The sequence below is a fragment of the Notamacropus eugenii genome, chromosome 2 (genome assembly GCF_028372415.1).
Source record: "Notamacropus eugenii isolate mMacEug1 chromosome 2, mMacEug1.pri_v2, whole genome shotgun sequence".
NCBI lineage: Eukaryota > Metazoa > Chordata > Mammalia > Diprotodontia > Macropodidae > Notamacropus > Notamacropus eugenii.
In genome coordinates, this window is record NC_092873.1 from 360,669,683 (window position 1) to 360,694,066 (window position 24,384).

A 24,384-nucleotide genomic window follows, 5' to 3' on the forward strand; every position below is an offset into this window, starting at 1 on the left:
CCTGAGTGTGGGCTGGTTCAGGGTCAGAATTTCCTACTGCACCCCGCCAGCCCCATCCTGGGATACAGTCAGTCCATGCTGCCAATGGGTTTAAGTCCTCCTAGACCTCCCTGGGGTGGGGGAGGACTGTCTGAGATCCATGTCTGTTTGATGGAGCTGCCAGGGAGCCTGATCAGTCCCCAAAACACTGTCCCCTAGAATGAGGGGAATGTCACTTTCTGCTCTCACAAGATCCACCCCAGCCCTCAGTCTCTATCTAGGCTGGATCTTGCTCCCTAGATTTGTCCTTAGTGCCTCTAAGGGACAGGAGTACTCCTGGGGCAGTGATTTTAATCACTAGCTGATCTGCTAATTACAAAAGTAATATTATGCTTCTGACAGATCTCAGACAGCCTCTCCCACTCCAATATGCATTATCATGCTGCCCTGAATTTATGGTCTCAGGCTGGGCATTTCCTCATTAGAGATTAGGTGAGCAAATTAGTTTATCCCCTCAAACATCCAGGATTCCAAGAGCTTGTATCTAGGATGAGAGCAGACCCTCTTCTTCCACCTTCACTCCAGAAACAAATGGGCATCAGGATGTGGGGGAGCAGAGGTGAAGGAGCTTGAGAGGATGGGGCGGGTGGTGTCCCCCTCCCTGAGACCTAGTCACAGAGAGGTCCACATTCTAAGTTGTAGTTTTAATTCCAAATCCTTAGCTCCATTTAATGTTTTTGCAGTACTCCTCCACTTCCACTGAACCTCGTCTAATTCCCCCCCTTTTTTTTTCTAATTTGTGGATCTGGCTTTGTCTAAAGAGCAGAGAGGTGAAGGAAGGTGGAAAAAATTTTCTTTTTCTTTTAAAGGGATGAGTGCTTCTTGGACCCTAAATGTAAGGGGAGGGGGTTGTCTCACCTGTTCTCTAATTTGGATTAGGAGCTGTGCATGTTCAATGCCCTACCTTATCTGGAGAGGTATCAGTAGAAATGCCTAGACTAGAGAGAGCAAATGCCTGTGATACCCTCTCCCAACTCCAACTCCCCCCCAAAAAACAATTTGTCTTTTTGGGGAAGGAGTAGGAAGAACGGGGATGCTGATAGAAGTAGAATTATCACCTCTGGTGTTGGGGCTGGTGGCTGTTTGGGGAGCCTGTCTTGGGTAGGGCAGGGGAGATGGATGGAGTCAGGGGAGACTAATGGTCTCTCTGCTCTCTGCCCCTGTCATTGGCTTCTCCCCCACCAGAAGCACAATGCAAACCCTACTATTCAGACTACTCGAGGTTCCGTCTCCTCGTCCATCACATGTGTACCAGCCACTACTTGGATCTCTTCATCACGGGCGTCATTGGTCTGAACGTAGTTACTATGGCTATGGAACATTATCAGCAGCCTCAGGTAAGAACTCTCCCTCCCACTCATACACACAGCCTATCCCCAACCCCCACCCTGTCCCCTACATATGGAAGGAACCTCCTCCTCCCTGTCAAATGGCTTATCCATATGGGGAGACATCAGTGTACCATTGTGGAGGGGGGGATTCCCTTCCAAAATTTTTGACAGATGGGATTATTGAATCCTATTCAAAGCCATGATTCTAGAATAATAGAAAAGGCATAAGGTTTTTTCAGTGTCTCAGTGGGTAAAGTGCTGGACTTAGAGCTAGGAAGACCTGAGTTGCTGTCTCAAATGTTTATTAGCTATGTGATCGTGGGCAAATCACTTAACATGCCTCAGTTTCCCTCTCTATAAAATGGGAAAATAATAACATCTACTTTATAGGGTTGTTGTGAGGACTAAATGAAATAAAATCCCTAAAATGCTACATAAATACTATCATTATGAGATTTAGAGATTTGGATTTAGAGATTTGGGGGACTTAGATTTGGATTAAAATCCCACTTCCACTGCTTAGAAACTGCGTGTCCTTGGAAAAGTACCTTCCCCGCTCTGTGCCTCAATTTATCCATTTGTAAAGGGAGGAAGTTAGATTTCATGATCTCTAAGGTCCTTTCCAATGTTATGTCTTCTAATCCACAATTATCCAACATGATTGGGTAGGTGGGTGCTCTTCTAAGGACTCGCTGATCCCCTTTCCCTCCCCCCCCCCCCACCTAGACCAACTAACTCTCTGCGGCAGTATCTGGGGAGATCTGAGAAGGAGGCTGTTAGCCCCTCTGACGTCAGTGATGAGGCCCCCTGCATCTGTTCCCCCTAGATCCTGGATGAGGCTTTGAAGATCTGTAACTACATCTTCACTGTTATCTTTGTCTTGGAATCTGTTTTCAAACTTGTGGCCTTTGGTTTCCGACGATTCTTCCAGGACAGGTAATTGAGAGTGGAAATACAAGGTGCCTTTGTTTCCCCCTGGGCAAAATCTCCAGAGAATTCTTGCCTTTCCCAATTACTCTCCTTCTCTAGACAACTTGGACAAATCTGTGGGATCCTGGAGCCTCCCACTGGCTTCCTCTTACTGTTGTGGGAAGGGAAGGTGGCCCAAGGGTTGTCAGAAGATTCAGGACACAATGCCAAAACAGAGGGCCGGAGGTGAGGGTGAAGAGAAGGGAGGTAGGAAGTGACAAGAAGGCTCCTAATGGGATGGAAAGGACGTTGGACTGGGAATCAAGAGACCTGGGTTCTAGTCCCTTTTAGTGAGGGAAATTAAGAGCCTTCTCTGGCCCCACCATAGTCAGGTTCATCTAGGCAGCTGGATGGTGTAGTGAATAGAGCTCTAGAGCTAGTAGCAAAAACACTGAGTTCAAATCTTGTCTCAGACACTTTTGAGCTTGGATATGTCACTTAACCTCTATCTGCCTCAGTTTCCTCATCTGTAAAATGGGAATGATAATAGCACTTGCCTCTCAAGGCTGTTATAAACATAAATGAGATAATATTTATAAAGTGTTTTACAACCATTATAAATACTAGATATTATTAGAAGTCATCTGGTATTACAGAAAGAGAAATCAGAAGATCTGAATTTCAAATCCTACCTTTGACATTTCCTGTCTCCGTGACCCTCAGCAAGTTACTCCTTTCTAAAATGGGAGAGGCCTGGCCTAGATGTCCCTCTAATATTCCTATGAGCTTTTAATCCATGATTGGATGGATCCACAAGAACTGCCATTGAACAGAATGAGAAGGAAAGTCTTGTAAGGCTGGTTTTCTCTTAGGGCACATTCCTGCACCATAGTGTGATGGAAAGAAAATCTAGTTAATAGTAAGCATGGAGAAGCCAAAAAAGAAAAAAGAAAGAAAAAGCTACTATTGAGTATTGGAGTGACAGACCTGGATGCTCTTTGTGACCTTAGGTCAGTTCATTTCCTTCTTCCTCTGCAAATGTTGGCTATCTTTAAAGTCTCTTCCAGCTCTAGCCTTCAGGGTTCAAGAAAATGTCCTTATGCCGCCCACTCCTCCATCCCGACAAACCCAGCTCTTCCACCTTCTGGGTTCCCTTGGCCCCTACCCCAGAATCCCTCCATCCCCCCAGGGAGACACGTTTCGGGTTTCCAGGTGGAACCAACTAGATCTGGCCATCGTGCTGCTCTCCATCATGGGGATCACTCTGGAGGAGATCGAGGTCAACGCGTCCCTGCCCATCAACCCCACCATCATCCGAATTATGAGAGTGCTCCGGATTGCCCGTGGTCAGTGTCTTCAGGAGAGGCTCACCCCAGTTGCACCAGCACTCTAACACTGCTCCTTCATCCTGTCTTTGGAGACTATAGGCAGGAAGGCTTGGACTTTGGAGATGGGTTGGGAAATAAGATCCTCCCACCTGCCCAACAAGTGGACCCATTTTTCTTCTGTACAATATGAAACTGGTTGGAAGGGAGGAGATCTGGGCTGCTTGACCCCTGGCCACCTCCCAGTCTGCTGTACCATTCTCAGTGCATCTAATCTGACCTTTCCCAGCCCATCTCTGCTGAGTAAGAAGGTTGTTGGGTTTCTCAGACCTCCACGTTGCCTTCTTCTCTCTGTGGTGGGTGGGCAAGTTGTTCTTGGTGCCCTTCACAGTGTACCACCTCCACTGGAACCCCATCAGCCCTACCCCCACCCCCAACAACAGTCCAGGCCAGGGCTAATGGGGCCTTGAGGCCTTAGATTGGAAAGGGGGAAGGGGCTATTCACCCTCATCCCGTCCCTTTGTTTCCTCAGTGCTGAAGTTGCTGAAGATGGCGGTGGGCATGCGGGCTCTGCTGGATACAGTGATGCAGGCCCTGCCCCAGGTATTGGAGGGGGCTGGGATGGGGCAGTTGTTTGGAAATTCTGGGCCCCCAATGACTCATCTTTTGTTTGGAGGCCCTAACTCTTCCTCCTCCATGAACTGAAGGAAAGGACAGAGGATTTGGGGAAGTGGAAGGGAGGGAGAAGGAGGAGGAAAGTGTGGAACTGGACTGGGATATCCATATGCATCTTTGCCTTTTCTTTTCCTCTTTTCCAGGTAGGGAACCTGGGACTCCTCTTCATGTTATTGTTTTTCATCTTTGCAGCTCTGGGCGTGGAGCTTTTTGGAGACCTGGGTGAGTTGGGGTTGTGTGGGTGGGAGCTTTGTGTGGGGGCTGGAGGGTCCTGGAGTCTGGGACATAAGAAGTGACTGACTGGGGGCTCCCCTTCCTCTGTTATCTTCTCCTGTAGAGTGTGATGAAACCCATCCCTGTGAGGGCCTGGGCCGTCATGCCACCTTCAGGAACTTTGGTATGGCCTTCTTGACCCTTTTCCGAGTCTCTACCGGTGACAACTGGAATGGAATCATGAAGGTGGGACCCTTTCCCTCTCCCCCTGCCTCAAATGTTCCTGGCTCTTCCTGAAGTTGGTCTATCCTCAGAATTTCATTGTAATAGTCTGAGCCAAGTATTGTTAGAAGTTGAAATGATAGTAAGTAAAATCTTGTAGCATTCTCCCCATAAAAGCACCCCTAAAATTCACATTTGAGGACTCCTTCATTTAGAGGGACAAAATATGCCTCTAAGAATTTTTTCATTCTTAGAACACCCCCAAAACTCCTCTTTTTCCAGAAAATCCACTATAACTTCTTCATATTCAAGATACCTAGTAACTCCTCTCTCCCCAGAGCACTCTACAACTTTTCCATCTTCCTCTGACATCTTATAGCTTCCTTTTTGACCAGGACATCCTATAATAATCTCATATCCCCAGAACACTCTATAAATTTTTCTTCTCTTAAAATCATCCCATAACTTCCTCCAAGCCCAATAAAGGTTTCTTTCTGACAACCTTATAGCTCTCCCTCTCATCAGTATACCCTATAACTCCACTTTCTCCCTTAGTGGCCCCTTCTTCCATCCCCAAAACACACCCTCCCATTCCCCAAGACACTCTGTAATTAAAACTTCTCCCTGTAATACCCTATAACTTTTCTGCTCCCTCAAGAAACCTTGTATCTCTCCTTTCTCCCTAAAATTCCCTATAACTTTTTCACCTACATTGCCAGAACACCTTATACGTCTTTTGCTTCTCCCTTAGACACCCTTAACTCATTTTTCTCCTTGGGATACTCTATAACCCACCTCTGTCCCAGTATACTGTATATACATATATGCATGTGATATATACATATGCATTCCCTTTTTCAGATCGTCCTATAGCTTCCTCCTGCCTCTTCCTTGGACATCCTATAACTCTTCCCTCTTTTTTGATACTGTATAGCTCCCTCTTTTACTACAATATCCCATAACTCACTCCTAAGCCCAGGACATCCTCTAAATTCTCTTTCTTCTCAGGACACTCCTCTTTCTGTCCCTCCTCCAAGACACCCTCTAACTCAAGGGTTCTTACCCTTTTCTGTGTCAGAGACCCCTTGGGTAGTCTGGTGAAGTGTATGGCCCTCTTCTCAGAATAATGTTTTTAAGCACATAGGATTGTAAAGGAAATTAGTTATATTGAAATATAGTTATCAAAATATTTTAAAATTCAATTTATTTTATTTTCCTAATTCTCTTCCTCTCTTCTCCCTTTGTCTTACCCATTGAGACAATTAAAACAAAACCCATATGAAAATATTTTTTAAAAATTTCAAGGACTTCCTGAAATCTATCCATGGATTCTAGGTTAAGAACCTCTGCTCTTGTCTGACTCATCCATTTCCCCACTCAGGACACCCTCCGAGACTGTGACCAAGAGTCCACCTGCTACAACACCGTCATCTCCCCCATCTACTTTGTGTCCTTTGTGTTGACGGCCCAGTTTGTGCTGGTGAATGTGGTCATCGCGGTCCTGATGAAGCACTTGGAGGAGAGCAACAAGGAGGCCAAGGAAGAGGCAGAGCTAGAGGCTGAGCTGGAGATGGAGATGAAGACCTTGGCCCCGCCCCAGCCTCTCATCCCAGGAGACCCCTTCTCCTGGCCCCGGGGAGAGGGAGGGCCAGACAGCCAGCCTGGCAGCCCAAAGCTCAGGGCCCCTCAGGCCTTGCACGTCAAAGTGGCTTCTCAACTCTCCTTGGCCCACCCCACGGTGAGACCCTAGTGGGAAATGAAGAGACTGGAAAGAGAGAGAGGAGTAAAGACCCCCTTCCTGGAGTTGGGGAGGTACTTTATGGAACAGGCAGAGGTTGGCAGGAATAGAAAATCTTCAGACCCAGGCTGAGAGCCAGCCACAGGAAGCCGCGTGGAGGCTCATTCACTGCCGCTTTCCTGCCCCCTAAAAGCAAGTCCTCACTCTCCTCCCAACTGATCAAGCCCTCAGTTATAAACTCTACTGCCTCCCTAGGAGAGCAGATGAGCACTGGAAAGGACATCCCCTCCATGGGATGGTGTTGGCAGAGACAGGACAAGAAGGGAGGTTGGGAAGGCACTCTGGCTCCTCATCAAGGCTGCTGCCAACAGCAAAGCTTCATGTCTCTTCCTGTCTCCTTCAAGGGGCACTGTGTCAGTAAAAGCATTGCTCCCAGCCCTGGGGGTCCCCAGGTACCTGTGCAATCTGCTTACCAGGCAGCCTGGCCCTGGTGCTGCTCTCAGCACCTCTGTCTTTGCTATTCAGGAGCTACTAGGGAGGGCCAGGGGTGACAGTCTCCTTTTGCCTCACTGAGGATGGTGCTTTCTGATAGAAACAGAGGGTTAGTTTCCTTGCCAGAGATCATAGAACTTCCCCCCGTTCAGTTTTTTATCCCCTCCAAACAAATGTATTTGTTTCGCAGTGCTGATCTGGCCTCTCCTTCCTTGATTCAGGACTGAGCTTTCTGAAAAGCTTTCTTTGTTTTCTTTTTTATGTCCTCTCATCTCCTTCCCCTCATTTTCTATCTACTCCTTTTCTTCCTTTTTTCCTGTTTTCTCTTTTCTTTTTTTTTTCTATTTTCTTCTCAACTCATTCTTTCTTTAACCTATCCTATTTCCTCTTCCTTTTCTGCTTCCACCATTCTCTATGTCTCTTCTTCTCTCTATCTTTTCATGTCATCTTCTCTCTCTCATCCCCTCTATTCTGAGCCTTCCTCTCTCTCCCATCCCTTCTTTCTTCTTCATCCTTTCCTCTCAAACTCACCCTCTCCTTCATCCTTTCCCTTATCCTTTCTCTCTCACCTTCTTTCCTTTATTCTTTCACTCATCCTTTCTCTCTCACCCTCTCCTTCATCCTTTCTTCCTCATCCTCACTCTCTACTTTGTTCTTGCCCTCATTTTCTCTCTCCCTCATTCTCTTATTCATCTTCTCTCTCTATTTTCTCTCCACATCCTCCATTTCTCCCCTTCATCCTCCTTCTTTCTCTTCCCTCTCTTCTCTGTATCCCATTCCTTCTGATATCCTTTTTCCCATTAATCTTATCTGCTTCCCTTTTTTATTCTCATCCTCTCTTCTTTATTTTTTCTTCCCATTTCTCTTCCCTTCTCTCATCTCTCCTTTCCTATTCAACTTTTCCCATTCATTTTCCCACCTCCTGCTCATTCCCCTTTTCTTGCCCTTACTCCATATGTCACTCTCTTCTATCTGTCTCTGCCCCTCTCCCCTACCTCCTCTTCCTTCCCTAACTTCTCCTTGGCACCACTCAGGACAGACAGCTGTTTGACACCATCTCCCTGCTGATCCAGGGGTCTCTGGAGGGGGAGTTGAAATTGATGGATGAGCTGTCCAGCTCTTTGGGCCGGCCCTACACCTTCCCTCCCGCCCCTGGCCAGGGCGACTCCGAGTCTCAGGTTATTGTCCCTGTGTTGTGTGCCCTGCCCTGCCAGTATAGTATTGGAGGGGGGGGGGGGGTTACTGTGTCCACCACTAACTAAGCTGGCCAGTAAGGAGGGAAACCTAGGGTTACAGTGTAGGTTAGGAAAATAATCGACATTCTGGTAGGTGTTTCCTTGAGCTGGGATGATCCATTCTAATACAGCAGGAGGCTGAAAAAAAACATTAGAGGGAGAGAGTTGGTGGGGCAACGGAGGTAGGAAGTTGATGTGAGCATTACAATGAGAGGCAGGTAAAGGCTCAGGTGGATGCTGTAACAGGGATTTTTAACCTGGTGTCCACAGACTCCAAAGGGGTCCATGAATAGATTTCAGGGTGTCCATGAACCTTGATGGGTGAAATTACGTTTTTTAACTAACCTCTAACTGACATTTATCATGTCTTTTAATTATTTAAAAAACATTTTTGTGATAAGGAGTCCATAGGCTTCACCAGACTGCTAAAGTTTTCCATGACCCACAAAAGAGGTCAAAAATCCCTGTACTAAAAGAGAGATGTGGTGGGAGGGTCTTTAAAGGCCTTTGGGGTGAATCACTGAGGAGGAAAGAAAGAAAGGCTGAGGAGAGAGGAAATATGGAAGGGAGGGGGTGTCTGGTCAAACACTTGTGGGATGAAGGGGGGAAGGGGCAAAGAGACTTTCTTGGCAGTGCTGACTGACAGACCTGAGAGTATGGGAGGGATTTCCACAGAAGGGCCCTGGATGCCTGGCCTTGGAACCAGGATTAGGCCAGCATGTGCTCACCCAGAGTGAGAGGCTGATTCCTCTCCCTGGGTCCTGGCTCCTGTGGTCATCCAGGATAGTGGCTTCTCATTGTATTCTTGTTTGGGCATGACACATGCTTCATTTATCTGATTATTTTAAGCCTGAATTTATCCTAAAAGAGATTTAGGAGTTGGTAGAAGAGTGGGGGCAGGGAAGAATTAGGCCATGACACTAATCTCTAAGAACATGTGAGATGTGAAACATGAAATGAATGTTTTCCTATTCCCCTCCCTCTCCATCACAACTCTATCATGCCCCCCGGGACTTCCACTCTAATTATTCCTCATTCTCTTGCTGTCTTTCAAGCCTCTGTCCTTTCTGCTTTGCTACCTTACTAGACCTTTCCTTCTGCAATCTCATCTTCCCTTTCACACCCTCACAGCCCTCTCCATCTCTCTTCCTACAGCAAAGCAATCAGTTCTCTAAATTAGGACAGGAGATATGGCAGATTAGAGTTTAGGGGGATTCTGGGAGTTCATAGACCAAAGGAATTTGCTTTAAATCTCCCCATATCTGTTTCCTGTCCTTTCTTCCTTTTCAGCTTCCCTTAGCTTTCTAGTCCAGTCGTTGCTCCAATTAAAACTACAAGAGCATAGAACCTCAGATTTCCTCTAGAGTGAAGAAGGATAAGAAGTCAGGGCTCATCTGCCCACCTTTCTCCCGGTGTTACTTGGTCAGTGTGGGAATAAGTGTCAAGATTTTACTCCAGAAGAGGGACGCAGCCTTAGAAGCATCAGAAATGGACTTTGGTGTGATCAGTGATTATTTCACTGGGTAGGAGCATGAAGCATCAGAAGACAGGACCCTTAAAGATATTTGAAATGGGGTGGTAGTAGAAAAAGAAAGACTCCAGGTAGGAGACTCTGGGGAAGGAAGAGTCAGAGAAAGCCCTTGAACTGAGGTTGCTAATAGGAGCCTAGTCTCTCACACTTCGATTCCTAGAGCTCAGAGCCCAAAGGGTAGACATATCATCTTTCCTAGCCTCTCATTTTATGGAGAAGAAAACTCAAGATCAGAGAAGGAAGTGGCATTCTTCAAAGTGGGTCTGAATCCACATCTCATGCACTTTCTATGATGCTACTCTGCTGAGAGTGAGTCTAGCATGGGCACAGACCAGATCTTTGGGGGGAATGGGTCATAGTTGTAACACCCCCAACAAGGATAACAGCAAGGAAAGTGTATATTAATGTCAGCCCCTATGTGTGTAAACACATGCCCCAATACCTTTGGTGACTGAGAGAGAAGGAGGCCATCCCGAGAGGTTATTGGAGATGGATGCTGGCTATGGAAGAAAGGCAGGGACAGACTGCGGGACTGAAGGAGTCAGAAGCTGAGGCCTTGACAAACCCTGCCAAGCCTTTTAGATGTAGAGGAGATAAGAAGAACATAGCCAGGCTCTCTGTGGTATTGCCCCCCTCATTTCCCTCTCCGTGCCCCACCCCCCTCCATACTGCTGCCTCTGTCTGTAGAGAAAAGAAAGAAAAAAGTCATACTTCTTTTCCTTTTCTTTATTTCCCTCTCTCTTTTTTTTTTGGTTTCATCTTTCATGACTGTCTAAAGCCCTCCCCCCGACCACAGGGTGGCAGGGGGTGGTCTAAGAATCTGCAGGGATCTTTTTTTATATGGTTTCCCCATGCTTTGCTATTCAGGTTCTGTCGATGTTTGCCCTCAGTCCTTTTGTATATGTGGTGACCCTTTGAATTCATGCTCTGATGCTGTGTGTGTGTGTGTGTGTGTGTGTGTGTGTGTGTGTGTGTGTGTGTGTGTATTGGGTCAGGAAAGTCTGTGGGATGTCAGTTTGTTGGAGGTGGAGGGGAGAGAGGAGGGAGGTTTTAGTTGTTTGGTTGGTTTTTGTTTTTGTTTTTATTTTTTTGATGTGTTTTGTTTAAAAAAAAAGAAAAAAAGATTTTCTTTTTTCTTCCATTTTTTTTTGTCCTGGTTTCTTATGCTTGATCATCTCTCTCCTTGTTTAGATCCCTCTAGCTGAGATGGAGGATCTGTCTCTGACGTCAGATATTCTGTCTGAACAGTCCTGCTCCTTAGCTCTGACGGATGATTCTTTGCCTGATGACACTCACACACTTTTACTTAATGCCCTGGAAAGAAATGTACATACATAGACCCGCTCACTTTCTCCCTTAGCTCTGTGTAGGGCTCTGAATACTGGCACCAGGGCTTTCCCCCCCAACTCCCCCCATCCCATCCCCCTCTTCTCAAAGCTTCCAGTTCTCACTCTTCAGCCCAGATACATTAATTCAGTTACACTTCTTGGTTTTTGTTTCATTTTGTTTTTGCCAAATTAACATCTCTCCCCAGCTCTTCTCCAAAGAGAGAGAGAGAGAGAGAGAGAGAGAGAGAAAGGTTGAATGTATGTGACCTTTTCCACAACGAATACAGGGGAGGAGGGATAGGCATCAGAGTGTTATCTGGGTACCTTCCACACCTGTCTTTGGAATTGGCCCTGCCAGGCTGCAGAATCAGGCAGCTGATGAAAGAAACAGTATGTTCTGGAGACCCTAGACCTCTGCCCTGGGGGTCCAGACTCAGCCCCCTGTATTTGGAGCCCTGCCCAAGCTGTACCCCTCATCCCACTTCCCCTTCTTCTCCATGCCTCCACTCCACCCTTATCAACATTAGACATTCACCACTGTGTAGTGGGGTGGTGCTTCTCCTCTGCTATGACTGACATAATTTCTTTCCCTGCTTTTGGAAGGGGACCATTCTTGTCTTCTCTGTAACTCTCCATGTCTCTCACCTCCTACCCTAATTTCTGAGGACCTTTCTTTGTGTTGCTGATAAATCCTTCAAACTCCTTTGTCTCTCCAGCCCTGTGTGACTCAGAACCTGCTCCCCTTTCTCATCCCAATCATCCCCCAAATCAGGTTTCCCATGGTTATGGTGCAAAAGAAAGATGAGGCCTCCACAGGCTCTTGGGACTTGCTGGGGGAGGGAGGTGAGATGAAGTTAGTTCCCAAATAAACCTTCATTTTTCCAGTACAGCCCAGCTGCACCAGCAGAAATGCACTAGGCCAAGGCCTGCAGCCACTGGGAACGTTGCCACTGGTTGGAGGTCCCAAGGGGGCCATGGGTTATTGGCTTCAGTGGAGCCCAGTGCTGGGAGAGTGGAAGCTAAGGATATAGTCCTGTCCCAGGCTCAGACATCCTCAATCAAAGCCCTGAGCTGTACTCTTGTGAGGTTGCTAAATTGGGAGTAAGGAGAACAAAATCCAGAACTGATGATGGCAGAGGAAGGAGACAGACCATAGTTATGTTTCTTGGGAGCTAGCTTCCATCCTGCCTGGCCTCTAAAGCTAAATTGCCTTCCTCTTTGCCTGCCCTAGACTCTCACTGGTCTCCCCTTCTCCTGTCCCCAACTCTCCTGACACCTGCTCCCTATTGCTATAACCCTGGGACCACAAAATTGGTAAGGAAGAAGCTCAGGTGGATGAGAGGTTAGGAATTCAGGTCCTGGTGGACATATTTACAATGGCTCCACATCCTGTGGTTCCTAGGAGGCACTGATTTTCCTGTAATTATCCCACATGCTGTACCTCTACTAGGAGCTGGGAGTGGGGAGTAGGGTGGGGACAGGAGTTGGAATTGAGGCAGGCAAGACTTTATGTAGCCTTCGCCTAGAGAAAATCGATTTAAAATCATTACATCTCTAGGTTGGGAGACTCTAGGAATGTTCAAGGGGAACTCGGTCCTACAAATTCATTTAGAAAGAACTCTCCCCAGAGAAACACTTGAGGTTCTGATCCTATGACTGATCCTGGATGATCTCTGTTATAATCTATGGACAGGGATATCTGAGCCTCCTTAAAATAAATAGCCTCCACCATCTTTTGATACATACATACGTACACACACACACACACACACACACACACACACACACTCCTTTGCCATCTGGTGCTACGTATAAAATGTATCAAAGATATAAACTATAAACCTGGGAGCAAAGTTCCCCCCCATCCTGCCTCTTCCCTGGAAGCTCATTTGTCTCACTTTTCTGTCTCTGTGTTCCTTGTTGTTTCCTTTCCCCAAACCCCCTGATAGTCTGCATGCCCATTGTTCCTATCTGCTGGGGTGGGAATCTGGTTTCCAGCTACCTAATTGTGCCTCAGTGGCCAAAACTGTGGGTCTCCTCTTCCTCCCTTCCTCCCATTTTCTTTTTCAGACTGTGACCCTTCCCCACCCTGAAGAGGCTCTGGCCACTGGACTCTCTGCCCTCCAACCAAGTCTGCTAACTGTCCGGAAGTCAGGGGTCAGCAGGACCCACTCCTTGCCCAATGACAGCTACATGTTCCGAGATGGGGGGTCCTATCAGGGCTTTCTAGGGCAGAGGGCCTGGATGCTCCCCAAATCTCAGTCAGGTAGGAGCTCTCGGGGGATAGAATGGCCCATTGAGGCTTTCCTAAAAGCAGTCAATGGACATCAACTCAAGTTCATATTCCAATATTGTGCCGCACACCTGGGAGGATGGTAGAGCAAAAAGAATACAACTGGTTCCCAGTCTCAGGAAGTTTCCAAACCTTTTGGGAAAGAAAGGTTTACCCTCAGAAAACTCCTGGTTTGCTGGGGAGGCCCATCCTAGAAGAAGAGACGCTAGCGAGGATCTGAAACAAGGTTATGATGGTTTGGTAGACAGGAGTTGGGCAAGGTTTCACAGTTTGGGAGAATAGTAGGAACAAATATCTTTGATGGCAAGGATAGAGATGGAGAAAGAGAAGAGATGTTAACGGGGCTGGGGGTCGGTGGGAAATTCAAAGAAGGTAGGTTTTAGGGCAGACATTACTGATGCTTCCACCTTTCATGACCCCACAGCAGGCTCCACCGCTTCCATCCACTCCCAGCCAGTAGATGCCAGAGCACTCCTGCAGCTTCCCAAAGATGGGTCCCACCAGCTCCAACCCCATGACCACTCCTACTGGGGCATCATCCCCAAACTTCCCCCACCGGGGTGCTCCCCTTCTGCACAGAGGCAGCTTCGGCGACAGGTGAGGGAAAGACTCCATCCCCTTTGTCAAGTGGGAAAATGCCAAGGTTTTGGTAGAAGGTATGTGTGAGCATTTAAGTCCTAGGTTCTCTACAGGGATTGGTCTGGAAATGATGAACTAACTCCATCAGGAGGGACCACAGCAGTCATCTAGTCCCTCATTTTACAGATGAGGAAACCAAGGCTCAGGTAGAAGCAGCTTATACTAAATACCTTAGACAAGATTTGAACCCAGACTTCTCTGACTCCACATGTTTCACTTATGTCCTTTTTAAAGTGTAATTGTTCCTTTGGGCAAGTCACTAAACTTCCGGGGCCTCAGTTTCCTTATCTACAAAATTAAGGGGCTGGACTAGATGGCCTATGATTAAAAAAAAAAAAATTGCATACATGTAAACCATGTGGGAGTGCCCAAGGAGCAATAGTGAGCACACTGGGAAGGAGAAAATAGCCTCGTCTAGGCACAAGCTCCCTAAGCTTTAATAAGGAGCCTCAGAAGAGACAGTGTGTTATATCATATTGGAAAGAACACTGGATTTCAAGTAAGAGAATCCCGTCTACTTACTTTTGTGACCCTGAGGAAATCACTTCCTCTTCCCTGGCCCTCAATTTTCCCAGCTGCAAGGTGAGCTAGATGATCTCTCTGGCCCTGTCTGATTCCTGTATTCCTATACTAGGATCATTCTGTGATCTGAGTTCAAATCCCAGTTTGGCTGCTTGGAATTTGGGTGACCTCATGCATGTCATTTCCTTTCCTCTGGGTCTCCATTTCTTTTCTCTAAAGCAAGGAGCAAGCGGGTTATTACAGGCCTGGACTAGATGATCTCTGAGGTCCCTTCCAGTTCTAAAACTAGAATCCTATGATAATAGTAATGCCAACAACATCCAAGTTTTATGACCAGATCATTCTTATACCTACTGAAGATAATAATAATCACCACTTTTAAGTAGTGCTTTAAGGTTTACAAAGCTTTTTACCTATATTATCTCATTTGATCCTCAAAACAACCTTGTGAAGTAGTTACTATAATTATCTCCATTTTACAGATTGGGAAACTGAGTCGGAGAGATGTTAAGTGACTTGCCCAGGGTTACAAAACTACTAAGCATCTGAGACAGGATTTGTTTGGGGTTCTAAACTCATCACTCTGTCCTCTGCTCCACCTAAAGAAGGAATAGGAACAAGTTTTTGAAACCTCTGGAAACTTATTCCTTGGTGTTTTATAATTCTAGTTCTATAACTCTCAAGGGCCCAAGCAAGATCTAATGTTTGCAGGTGGCAGAGGAACCCAGAAGACAGAAGTCAGGGCTAACCTTTCTGAGGTAGAAGGAACAGTGCCCAGCTAAAGGACTTATTCTTGCTTCCTTCCCCTTCTCAAGTATGTTTCATAGACTGACCCCATTTCTCCCCTTGTACTCTCTCTCTCTTCTTACCCCTCCCAAACCAGGCAGCGATAAGAACTGACTCCCTGGACATGCAGGGTTTGGGCAGTAGGGAGGATGTTGTAACTGAGGTGAGTGTACTCCCAACCATGCCTCCCCAAGACACTCCCAGCTGGGGCCATTCCAGCATCAGAGTTCAGCAACGTCCCCGGAACCAATGCAAGAAATCCAAGCACATGCCACCAGCCCCCTGCCCGGGCACAGATCCTCTCCAGGACAGGTGCCAGCCAGGCCACAAGGCATCAGAGAACATTAGCTGCCTGGAACTGCATGCCCAACCAAGCTGGGGCTCAAGCCCCAGGCCCCAATGTCCCCCAACTCCAAAGGGGGGAGAACAACTGAGGGACCTGAAGAAATGTTATAGTGCAGACACCCAGGGCCGCCCTCACCGGCCTATCTTGTGGCCAGATGAACAGAGGAGACACTCCATCGCAGTCACCTCTCTGGACAGCTCTTCCCAGGCCTGCCCAGGGCCTGGTGCCTTGAGCCTTGGGGGCCAGGAGCTGAACAGGCCAGATATAGGGCCTAAAAGCTGGCCTAAGACAAAACTGAGCCCTCCTTGCATCTCTGTAGAACCACCTGAGAGCCAGGGTTCCCGGCCCTTGCCCAACCCAGGCATCTGCCTCAGGCGCAGGGCTCCATCCAGTGACTCCAAGGACCCTTTGGCCCCTGACAGCATGGCCATCTCCTCGCCCCCCCCCAAAGAAAGACTTGCTGATGCTCTCTAGTTTCTCCTCTGATCAGTTAGATCTGGAACCCTGAATCACCTTCCCCTTCCTCACTGGGCTCCACTGGGTGCCAGATCTCTCCTTCTGGGCTATATCCTTGAAAAAGTTCAGTATAAACCATGGAGGGTATTACTTCTGTCATCCTACCAGGCATTGGGTAAACAAATACAACTTCCAAAGACAGTTTAAATGCAGCAGTTTGGGGTCATTATGGTGGCTGAGGCTGGGGCACCAGATAGAGTGAGGGACTGGGCCAGGAAGTTCTTCCAGGTGCCCAGGAGCTATTGGGAGAAAGCAATACGTCTGTGCAGAATCTCTATGTATATTCTATTTTATTAAATTAATTGACTCTAGTATTTGCGGGATGTACGACATTTTGTGACTTAAGAGATTTTTGGTTTCCTCTTACTTTATGTGTCTCCTAATATTTCCGAGAAGGCATCTGTCTCTTGGCTATTTTAACTTAGAATAACCAGACTAGTTAGAGTCCCTATTCTTACAAAGCACAAGCTGTGACCGTGAGTGCATTAAGTCCCCAATTGTGTCCCACCTTTGGCAGAGAGGGAGAGCAATCAGGAAGAAGAGAGAGAGAGAGAGAGAGAGAGAGAGAGAGAGAGAGAGAGAGAGAGAGAGAGAGAGTGAGTCAGAAACAGACAGAAACAGACAGAAACAGATAGACAGAAATGGACTTTTGGAAACTAATGTATCTTTTTTCTCTTTAACCACATCGTTTTTGGAAGGAAAAAAAGTCATTTGGACAAAAGTCATTTTACAAATGCAATGGAAACCTTTTTATATATACATATATAACTATACATATATATAATAAAAATGATTTTCCAGAATAAAAGTTAATCACATTTCAGAATAACAGTAGGCACATGGCGGGAGGGCTGGTGGAACGGAACTGTTCAGTCAGTGAGGGATAGATGCCCAGGGGAACAGATGTAGTTACTCTAAGGTGTTTGTTTGGAGAGTGTGAGTGTGTGTGTGTGTGTGTGTGTGTGTGTGTGTGTGTGTGTGTGTGTAGGTGTGTATGTGAGGTACACTACCAAACTCATCACTAATGAAGAAAACTTCCTCTCAAACTGAAAGAAATCTCAGGAGAGGCTGGTGAGGCAGGAGCAGCTCAAATTTCCCCAAAGGTTGTTGGTTATCTCTTAGTCAGTGGGTTCTGCCTTTGAATGTCTTTCATTTTTGATTAACTCTTGTTTCTTCTGACTGTCATCAGTGATCCATTGAAAGCTACAAATTGATGTTAATGAAAGAGTTTTGGCTAATGATTGTGGTTTCTTCAGCTTTTTCAAATTTACAGGGTTGGGCAGAACTCTTGGGAGACGGTAGAGAAAGGATATGGGAGCTGAGGTATATGAACTTGAACTGTTTTTTCGTTTTCCCCGGAGTATATATTTTAACTTGTCCTTGAGTGGTATGTTTCTTGTAGGAGTGGGTGGTTTATGATGAGATCTCTGTAATCCATCACCCAAGATGCTGTTCCCCTAAAGCCTGGGAAAGCACCATTGACCGTTTCTGCAGTAGAGAACTGTGGGGGCTCTCCATGGGGCAAACATTCTATCTAATCACTCGGCCTCCAGCCTTGACAATAATATCATTAGAACTGGCACCACCAGTGACTGCTCCATCATCACTTTGCATTGGACAGGATAGAGGGAAACAATGGGATTAGGGTTGATTAAAACTGAGCTGCATCCTTTCTAGGCAGCAGTGGGGGGTATAAGCTTCAGTGTGGGCCTGGGGTGAGCACAGAGTGGACCATCTGGTGGTTGGGCAGGGGAGGTGGGGCACTGGGAGAGTCTAGCAAGGCCCCCTAGGAGGGTGATGAATGAGCAACATCTAGGTGTTTACATGGTCTGGTGCTGCCTGCCAAGGGGAACCGCTTTCTATACAGCCAACACAGAAAAGGCAAGTGATGAGAAAGATGGGAGGGAGAGCCAAGGGGAGGGAGGCAGCCATGGGCAGAAAGTATGGAGGAGGAGAAGGGGAGATAGGGGACAGGGAAGAGCTATCTTCCTGGTGCTATAATATGCAATATTTCTGTCTGAAACCTGGTGCAAGGAGGCAGCATCATCTGATCCACACGGAGCTCAGGTCTGCTTCTCATCCTTCCAGACACCTGCTCCCTACCACAGTCACCCCTAATTCTTCTCCTATTGCTCCTAGTAATTTCTTATTACTTTTTCTCCCTCCCCCAACTCCTATCTGGACCCCTCTCTTCCTGTTCTCTTGGCCACCCCCCCTTCCTTCCTCATCCCATTGACATGTATGTCTCCCCCAGGGTTGAGGTTTCTGTACTCCAGGGCTAGGGAAACTGTAGGACCGGTTTTTGTCAGCCCAAGAGTAGACCAGACCAGATGGGGTGGGGGATGGGATGGGGGCACTCAGGGCCTGGCCACTTTGTAAAATTGTGTATTTTCTAAGTTGTGGTGAGATTTTCTAGTCACTCTTTCAGAGAAAAACAGTGCTAATCCTTAAAGCAAAAACCTGGTTTGTATCATTCTGGGGTGTGCAATAATGTTGGGTTTGTTTTCTTGGGGTGTCTGGGGAGGGGTGGGTTTATAGGATTTCTTTTTTTTCCTTTTTCCTTTTTTTTAAAAAAAATCAAAACTGTACAGAACCCCTAGAGTTCCATCACCTGGTTCTGTTGATAGAGTTTTTATATTTTTGTAGAATTCTCCTAGCTGTTTGTCTGTATCCTTTCCCCAGAAGGACATGGGAGGGGGTGGGGAACAGGCGTTGGGGATTTTCTCCCCTGTGGGTTGGGGGTCTCTACTCTAAATCGTAGGAGGCCCCACCTACTATGGCCAGAGAACTGGACCTAAAGTCAGCCCAGCTCTCTCCTTTTTACCACCTCCCTTATTCCCCTGCTCCCAGTCTTCCCTCAGATTCCCCATTACTTACTCCCCCAGCCTATCCCTAGCACACCAGCACTTTACAACTGTGGAGTTTCTTACTTTTATCTTTTGGGGGGTGTCGGAGTCCCTCATCAGTGGACCCTGTGGGGAAGACAGAAAAGGGAAGAGTCATGGGTTCTAAGCAATTCAAAGACCCTTCCCCCCATCCCCCCACCCTCTTCTCCCTTGCAGGGGCCAAAATAGCCTGAATGAGTTGTTGCATGAAATGAGGGTTTTTTTGGAGGCCAAAAAGCTGAAGATATATTCCAGGTGAGGGGGGAAAAAGGCTCTCCCTCCCCTCTGGCTCCAGCCAGGGTCTGTTCAGCTGGAAGGCTATGGTGAAACAGAATTCTCTGGAAATCTCTGGTTTCTTGTTACTACACCTCAAGCTCGGAGGGGGCAGTGCAGGAGAGAGATGCGGTAATATGGAAATTGTGGGTCAGAGTGAATAAAAAAAAATACCACCAATAAGTGTGAAACCTGTACAAATGATGGAAACCCAGTGTGACTCTTGAAGGGGTTTGGAAATGAAAATCATGATGGCTCTGAATAATATTAACAATAATAGTAATAATTAATAATAATGATGATGATGATGATGATAAATGATCCCATTGTCTGTCTGGATGCTTCTTTGCTTCGTCGGTCCTGGGGCTGGGAGGAGGGGAGTGGCGAGACTAGCAGGTGATGGTGGCACTCTTAAGTTTTGCCAGTGTTTTTTTTATAAGCATTACCTCATCTGATTTTCACAAAGACCATGTGAGGTAGGTGTTACTACCCCCATTTTACAGATAAGAATACTAAGTCACAGAAAAGTGAAGTTAGCTTGTCTGTGGTCACAGAGATGGTGACCTCAGGTCTCTGGGGACTCCCAGGACAGCATCCTTTTTCCTGCTCAGCTCTGTCTCTGTGGGAGGCAAGGCGGTATCAGGGAGGAGGGAGATGCAGATGGAAACTAGGCTCTCTCAGGGACACTAGGCACTGGAACTTGAGACTAGGAGGATGATTGGCTTTTGAACGAGTCTGGAGATAGGGTAGCCTCATCTGAGCTGAGCAAGAGCACCCCCCGACACACACACACACACACACACACACACACAAAACAGAAGGTGAGAAAGTATCTAAAGGAAAGGCTAGCTTCAGTGTCCCAAGGAGCCTGCCCAGACTGCCTTGTCCACTGAAAGGGACCCTGCAATGAGAAAAAAGACCAAGGATAGGCAAGGTGGACATCCAAGGAGGGTATAATATGGAACTGGGGGATGGAATGGAATGAGGGAAACATCGGAACACTGCTCTTTATAAATGCACATATTTTTGAGTGCTAGAAAATTCCATTCTCTGTGGCCTAAAGGCATTTCTTTTGAGATAAATCCAAGCACGAATGTTACAGTAAAAACTCCAAATCTTCAGTGTCTAGTCACACACAGGAGGCACAACTTTCAAACATTTTCCAGGTCACACAAATATATACTTATGAGGCTACTTCCCCTCCTTTCCTACCATTACCCTCCCCCACCAACCCACACTTCCCTGTCGAGTACCTATGGCAGAGGGTCTAAACCTGGGATCTACATGGAGAGATTTCAGGGGGCCTTCAATTAAAAAAAAAGATGTTGATCACTATATTTTAATATAGTTAATTTCTTTTGCAATTCTATATATTTAATATTCTGCATTTAAAAACATTATTCTGAGAAGGGGTCCATAGACTTCACCACAATGCCAAAAGGGTAAATGACACATAAAAACATTAAGAACCCCTGCTCTGCGGTATGGAGAACTAAACAAGCTGTTTTAGGGTCAGCACTTAGTAAAAATCTTCCCACTCCTGCCCTGAAGATTTTGGCAAGCAGTCCATAATGGTACTTAAAAATTTTGAAGTTCAGGAAGGCATCATCATCTGACCCACACAGAGCTGATCAAGTTGCTAATCAAGTTGAGGGTGGGGGTAGGACACCTCCCACAGATCCGTACGCTGTTTTTCTCCCACAAGGGATTTTCTTTTAATTTGGGGCAGTCTTTGAGTTAGCTTCTGTAGAAATGCTGAGACCTGAGGGGAATCCACTGTGATTCTCCATCTCCCCCTTTCTGAATCTCAGATTCTACTAGGGATGGCTGTGGACTAGCTTCTGTCCCTGAATCTTGAGTCTAACAGTGAATTCCCTTTAAGGTGATAGAAATTTCATCTGTTTTTTTTGGATTTGCACAATGCCTACTCACCCCTTACCCTCGGAAGAAGGACAAGGGAATAGGGATTGAATGGTGTATGGGGGGCAAAGGACTCAAAAGCCCCTCAGGAAAGATACTCACATTTTAAGGACTTCTTCCTCACCCAAAAAAAAAAAATCAACTTTGTTTCCCAGGATTGAGGCCAGTTTGGGGGTGATGGAGGAGCTTAAGAAGGGCTGACAGACACAAACTCTTACAGTGTGGGTATCCCACGTCCAAACTGGAGAGTGGGGCCCTAAATGTATTCACAGAGGGATGGAAGAAGACTCCAACTCCATGCCCTGATACCCAATGTGAGGGACAGAGTGTGTGTGGAAAGAAACAAGGGAGGACAGTGTCATGCTGTTAAAGCTTTTAATGGTGACTTTAAAAAAATCCCGACAGTTTTGAAAATTGCTTGTTAGTAGGGACCGCAAACCTCTACGTGTAATACTACTAGAAACACATGAAAATAAGGGATACCCTTCCCCCACATAGCTGAGCTCCATTAAGAATACAGGCATGTATGTACTTGTAGGTATACACGCACACATGCACGCACGCATGCACACACACACGCACGCACACATGCACACTTCCTTGCTATGGATATTACTCTGCTGTTATAAAACAAAGGGAGGGGAGGAGAGAGAATCAAGCCAGAGGAGAAATTAAGCAACCTTGAAAATCTAAAAATCTAAAAACCAGAGGGTGTTCCCTGCGTCAGGAAAAGCTGGCTCTAGAAATCTCCTTTCCTGACCTTCCCATCTCCCTCCTCCATTTGTAGGCATCTCCTGGTTCATATTTATAATATTGGCTTTTGATCCTACCCCACCCTACCCGGTTTCTTTCTCTTCATTTGGCTGGTCCTTCTCACCCTCTGCTCTCGTTGTCCAGTCATTCAGTACTGTCTGACTCTTTGTGGACAGGGTCCCCGGGGTTTTCTTGGCAAAGATACTAGAGTGGTTTGCCTTTCTTCTCCAGTGGATTAAAACTAGGAGAGGCTAAGTAACTTGCCCAGGGTCACACAGGTTGTAAATGTCTGAGGTCATATTTGAACTCAGGTCTTCCTGGCTCCAGGCTGAGGGAGTCTAATCTGCTGAGCCATGTAACTGCCTCTAACCTCTGCCCTACTCTGGCTCAAACCCTGGGGCTCACCCTTTTCCCAAACAGCCTCACCTTCCACCTGCTACTGTACACTCTCCACTTAAGCCTGGGAATTCCTAGTCCTACTTCAGATTCCCATTCCCTCCTCTCATCGATGGTAGGAGCAATAACCATAAAAGTTTCCTTCCATCTGGGGTAGGCTAGGTTTTTTGTTGTTGCTGCTGCTGGTATTTTTTCCCAAACAGGCAAAGAAATTGTACTGGAAACTTGATTGGCCCTGGGAGGTGGGGGCCAAGTAGAGGGGTGTGGAGGGTTAGGCTTAAGCCATTGATGTGACCTCCCAGTCATCTAAAAACATAAAAGAGGCTAGCCAAGAGGTGTCACTAATCCCCCAGACTTGGTAAATGGCCCACAGCCACGTAAGTTAACTCCATTTGCCCTCTGGACCAGATGTGTTTCTGTGTAGAGATAAAGGGTAGGGGGGTGTCTACATATATATCTCAAAGTCACTGACATGTCCTGGCTGAGCTTCCTTCCCAGGCACAGGTAAGCAAACCTAACTGTTAACTGTCATTTCATTCCTGTCTTGAATAAGAATCAGATAAACCAGAGCCAAGCCTAGCTCCCAACAGTTTGATGTGGAAGGAAGGACTGAGGGTAGAGGCAGCTACATGGCTCAGTGGATTAGACCTCCCCCCACTCACCCCTCCCCATCTCTGCCTGGAAGTAAATGGCATCATGACGCATAGTGGCTGAAGTGTGGGCAGGATATTGCAAGTGAGGGGGACAGAGTGATGGGATGGCCAAATGTGTGGCAAGAGCTGTTCTGGTGGCATATAGGAAGTAGATTAGAGAGAAGGCCCCACTAATGGGAGGGAGGAAACAAACATTTATTAAAACACCTACTATGTGCCAGACATAGTGCTAAGAGCTTTACAATGATCATTTAATCCTTACAACAGCCTTGGAAGGCACCTGTTATTATGATTCCCCAATTTAAAGCTGAGGAAACTGGGGCAGATGGAGATCAAGTGACTTGTCCAGGGTCACACAACTAGTAAGTGTCTCAGGTTGAATCTGAATTCAGGTCTTCTTGACTCCAGGCCCAGCATTCTCTCTACCTATTGATAAGCTCAGAGGGTGCTAAAGGAGACTGACAGGGAAGATAAAGACAACACCAGGTCACGCATTTCCTGGTTTTTGTTTTGGTTAGCCCAAATAAGGAATACTGAGTAGATTGGCCCAGCATATTCATCATCTAGGGAGAACTCTTGGTTTTGAAGGACTGGTCCATGATGGCAGGATAGCTAATTGACTTGATGGACTTGGTATCACCACAAATGACAGAGGTGGGGATGGGACCAGCCACAGGTAGGGAGTGACAGACCATAGGCAGGAATTATGATCTCTGACTCAGGGGTTTTGCTGGAAAATGTGTTAAATTCCACTGAGATCAAGGCTATAAGGGAAGAGAATGAGAATCGGGAACTTTCACTGGTTATACTAAAGCCTAGGTTTATCCTGTTATGACCCTTGGTACATGATTTGATCCATGTGGGTTTTGGAGGGTAGGTGGATTTTTACCACTAAAAACTGGGGAGGTTTCAGGAGAAGTTCACGCAGCATTGTGATGAGTCACTGGAATGATGGCTTGGCGAATTGTGGAGGTCTCTGCAGCAGAATTCTATTGGCTTGGGGAAATCTCAGGAGACTTACTTCTGAAAAGTCATTTTAAAAAGTTAGAGGCCTCAGATGCAGACTGTCCTTTTCCCCCTTTTAGATGGCTGAGATGAGGAATTGTGGGTGGGGGTAGGGAACCTGAGACCTCTAGGTCCTTTAGTGCAGCCTTTTGACTGAGTCCAAGTTTTACAGAACAGATCCTTCTATCAGTTAAAGGACTATACTTGAGGACCTAGAGGGTCACATGTGGCCTCAAAGCCACAGGTTCCCCACCCCTGATCCCTAGTCCCATAAAGATGAATTCCCATTGCATGTGGGTCTTCAAGGAGAGGAGATGAAGTCTCTAAAGGAGATTAGTTTGACAGACTGTATTGTGTGC

At 46.6% G+C, this 24,384-nt stretch overlaps 1 protein-coding gene across 16 annotated transcripts in view; it reads left to right on the forward strand.

Moving 5' to 3' along the window:
- The window catches only part of LOC140528648 (voltage-dependent T-type calcium channel subunit alpha-1G-like), a 107,661-nt gene that overhangs the window by 66,906 nt on the left and 16,371 nt on the right, over window positions 1–24,384 (forward strand). For 5 of the 16 annotated variants that reach the window (XM_072646676.1, XM_072646680.1, XM_072646678.1 and 2 more), the window contains 12 exons: window positions 1,225–1,376; window positions 2,197–2,306; window positions 3,492–3,625; window positions 4,137–4,207; window positions 4,423–4,501; window positions 4,617–4,738; window positions 6,096–6,452; window positions 7,979–8,122; window positions 10,902–11,036; window positions 13,109–13,304; window positions 13,756–13,928; window positions 15,376–19,619. In XM_072646676.1, the coding sequence (XP_072502777.1) occupies window positions 1,225–1,376; window positions 2,197–2,306; window positions 3,492–3,625; window positions 4,137–4,207; window positions 4,423–4,501; window positions 4,617–4,738; window positions 6,096–6,452; window positions 7,979–8,122; window positions 10,902–11,036; window positions 13,109–13,304; window positions 13,756–13,928; window positions 15,376–16,098 (2,396 nt within the window). In that variant the 3' untranslated portion in view covers window positions 16,099–19,619. Of the gene's footprint in view, window positions 1–1,224; window positions 1,377–2,196; window positions 2,307–3,491; window positions 3,626–4,136; window positions 4,208–4,422; window positions 4,502–4,616; window positions 4,739–6,095; window positions 6,453–7,978; window positions 8,123–10,901; window positions 11,037–13,108; window positions 13,305–13,755; window positions 13,929–15,375; window positions 19,620–24,384 lie in introns of those variants that run through there. The other 11 variants (XM_072646687.1, XM_072646688.1, XM_072646689.1 and 8 more) reach the window with 7 other exon arrangements.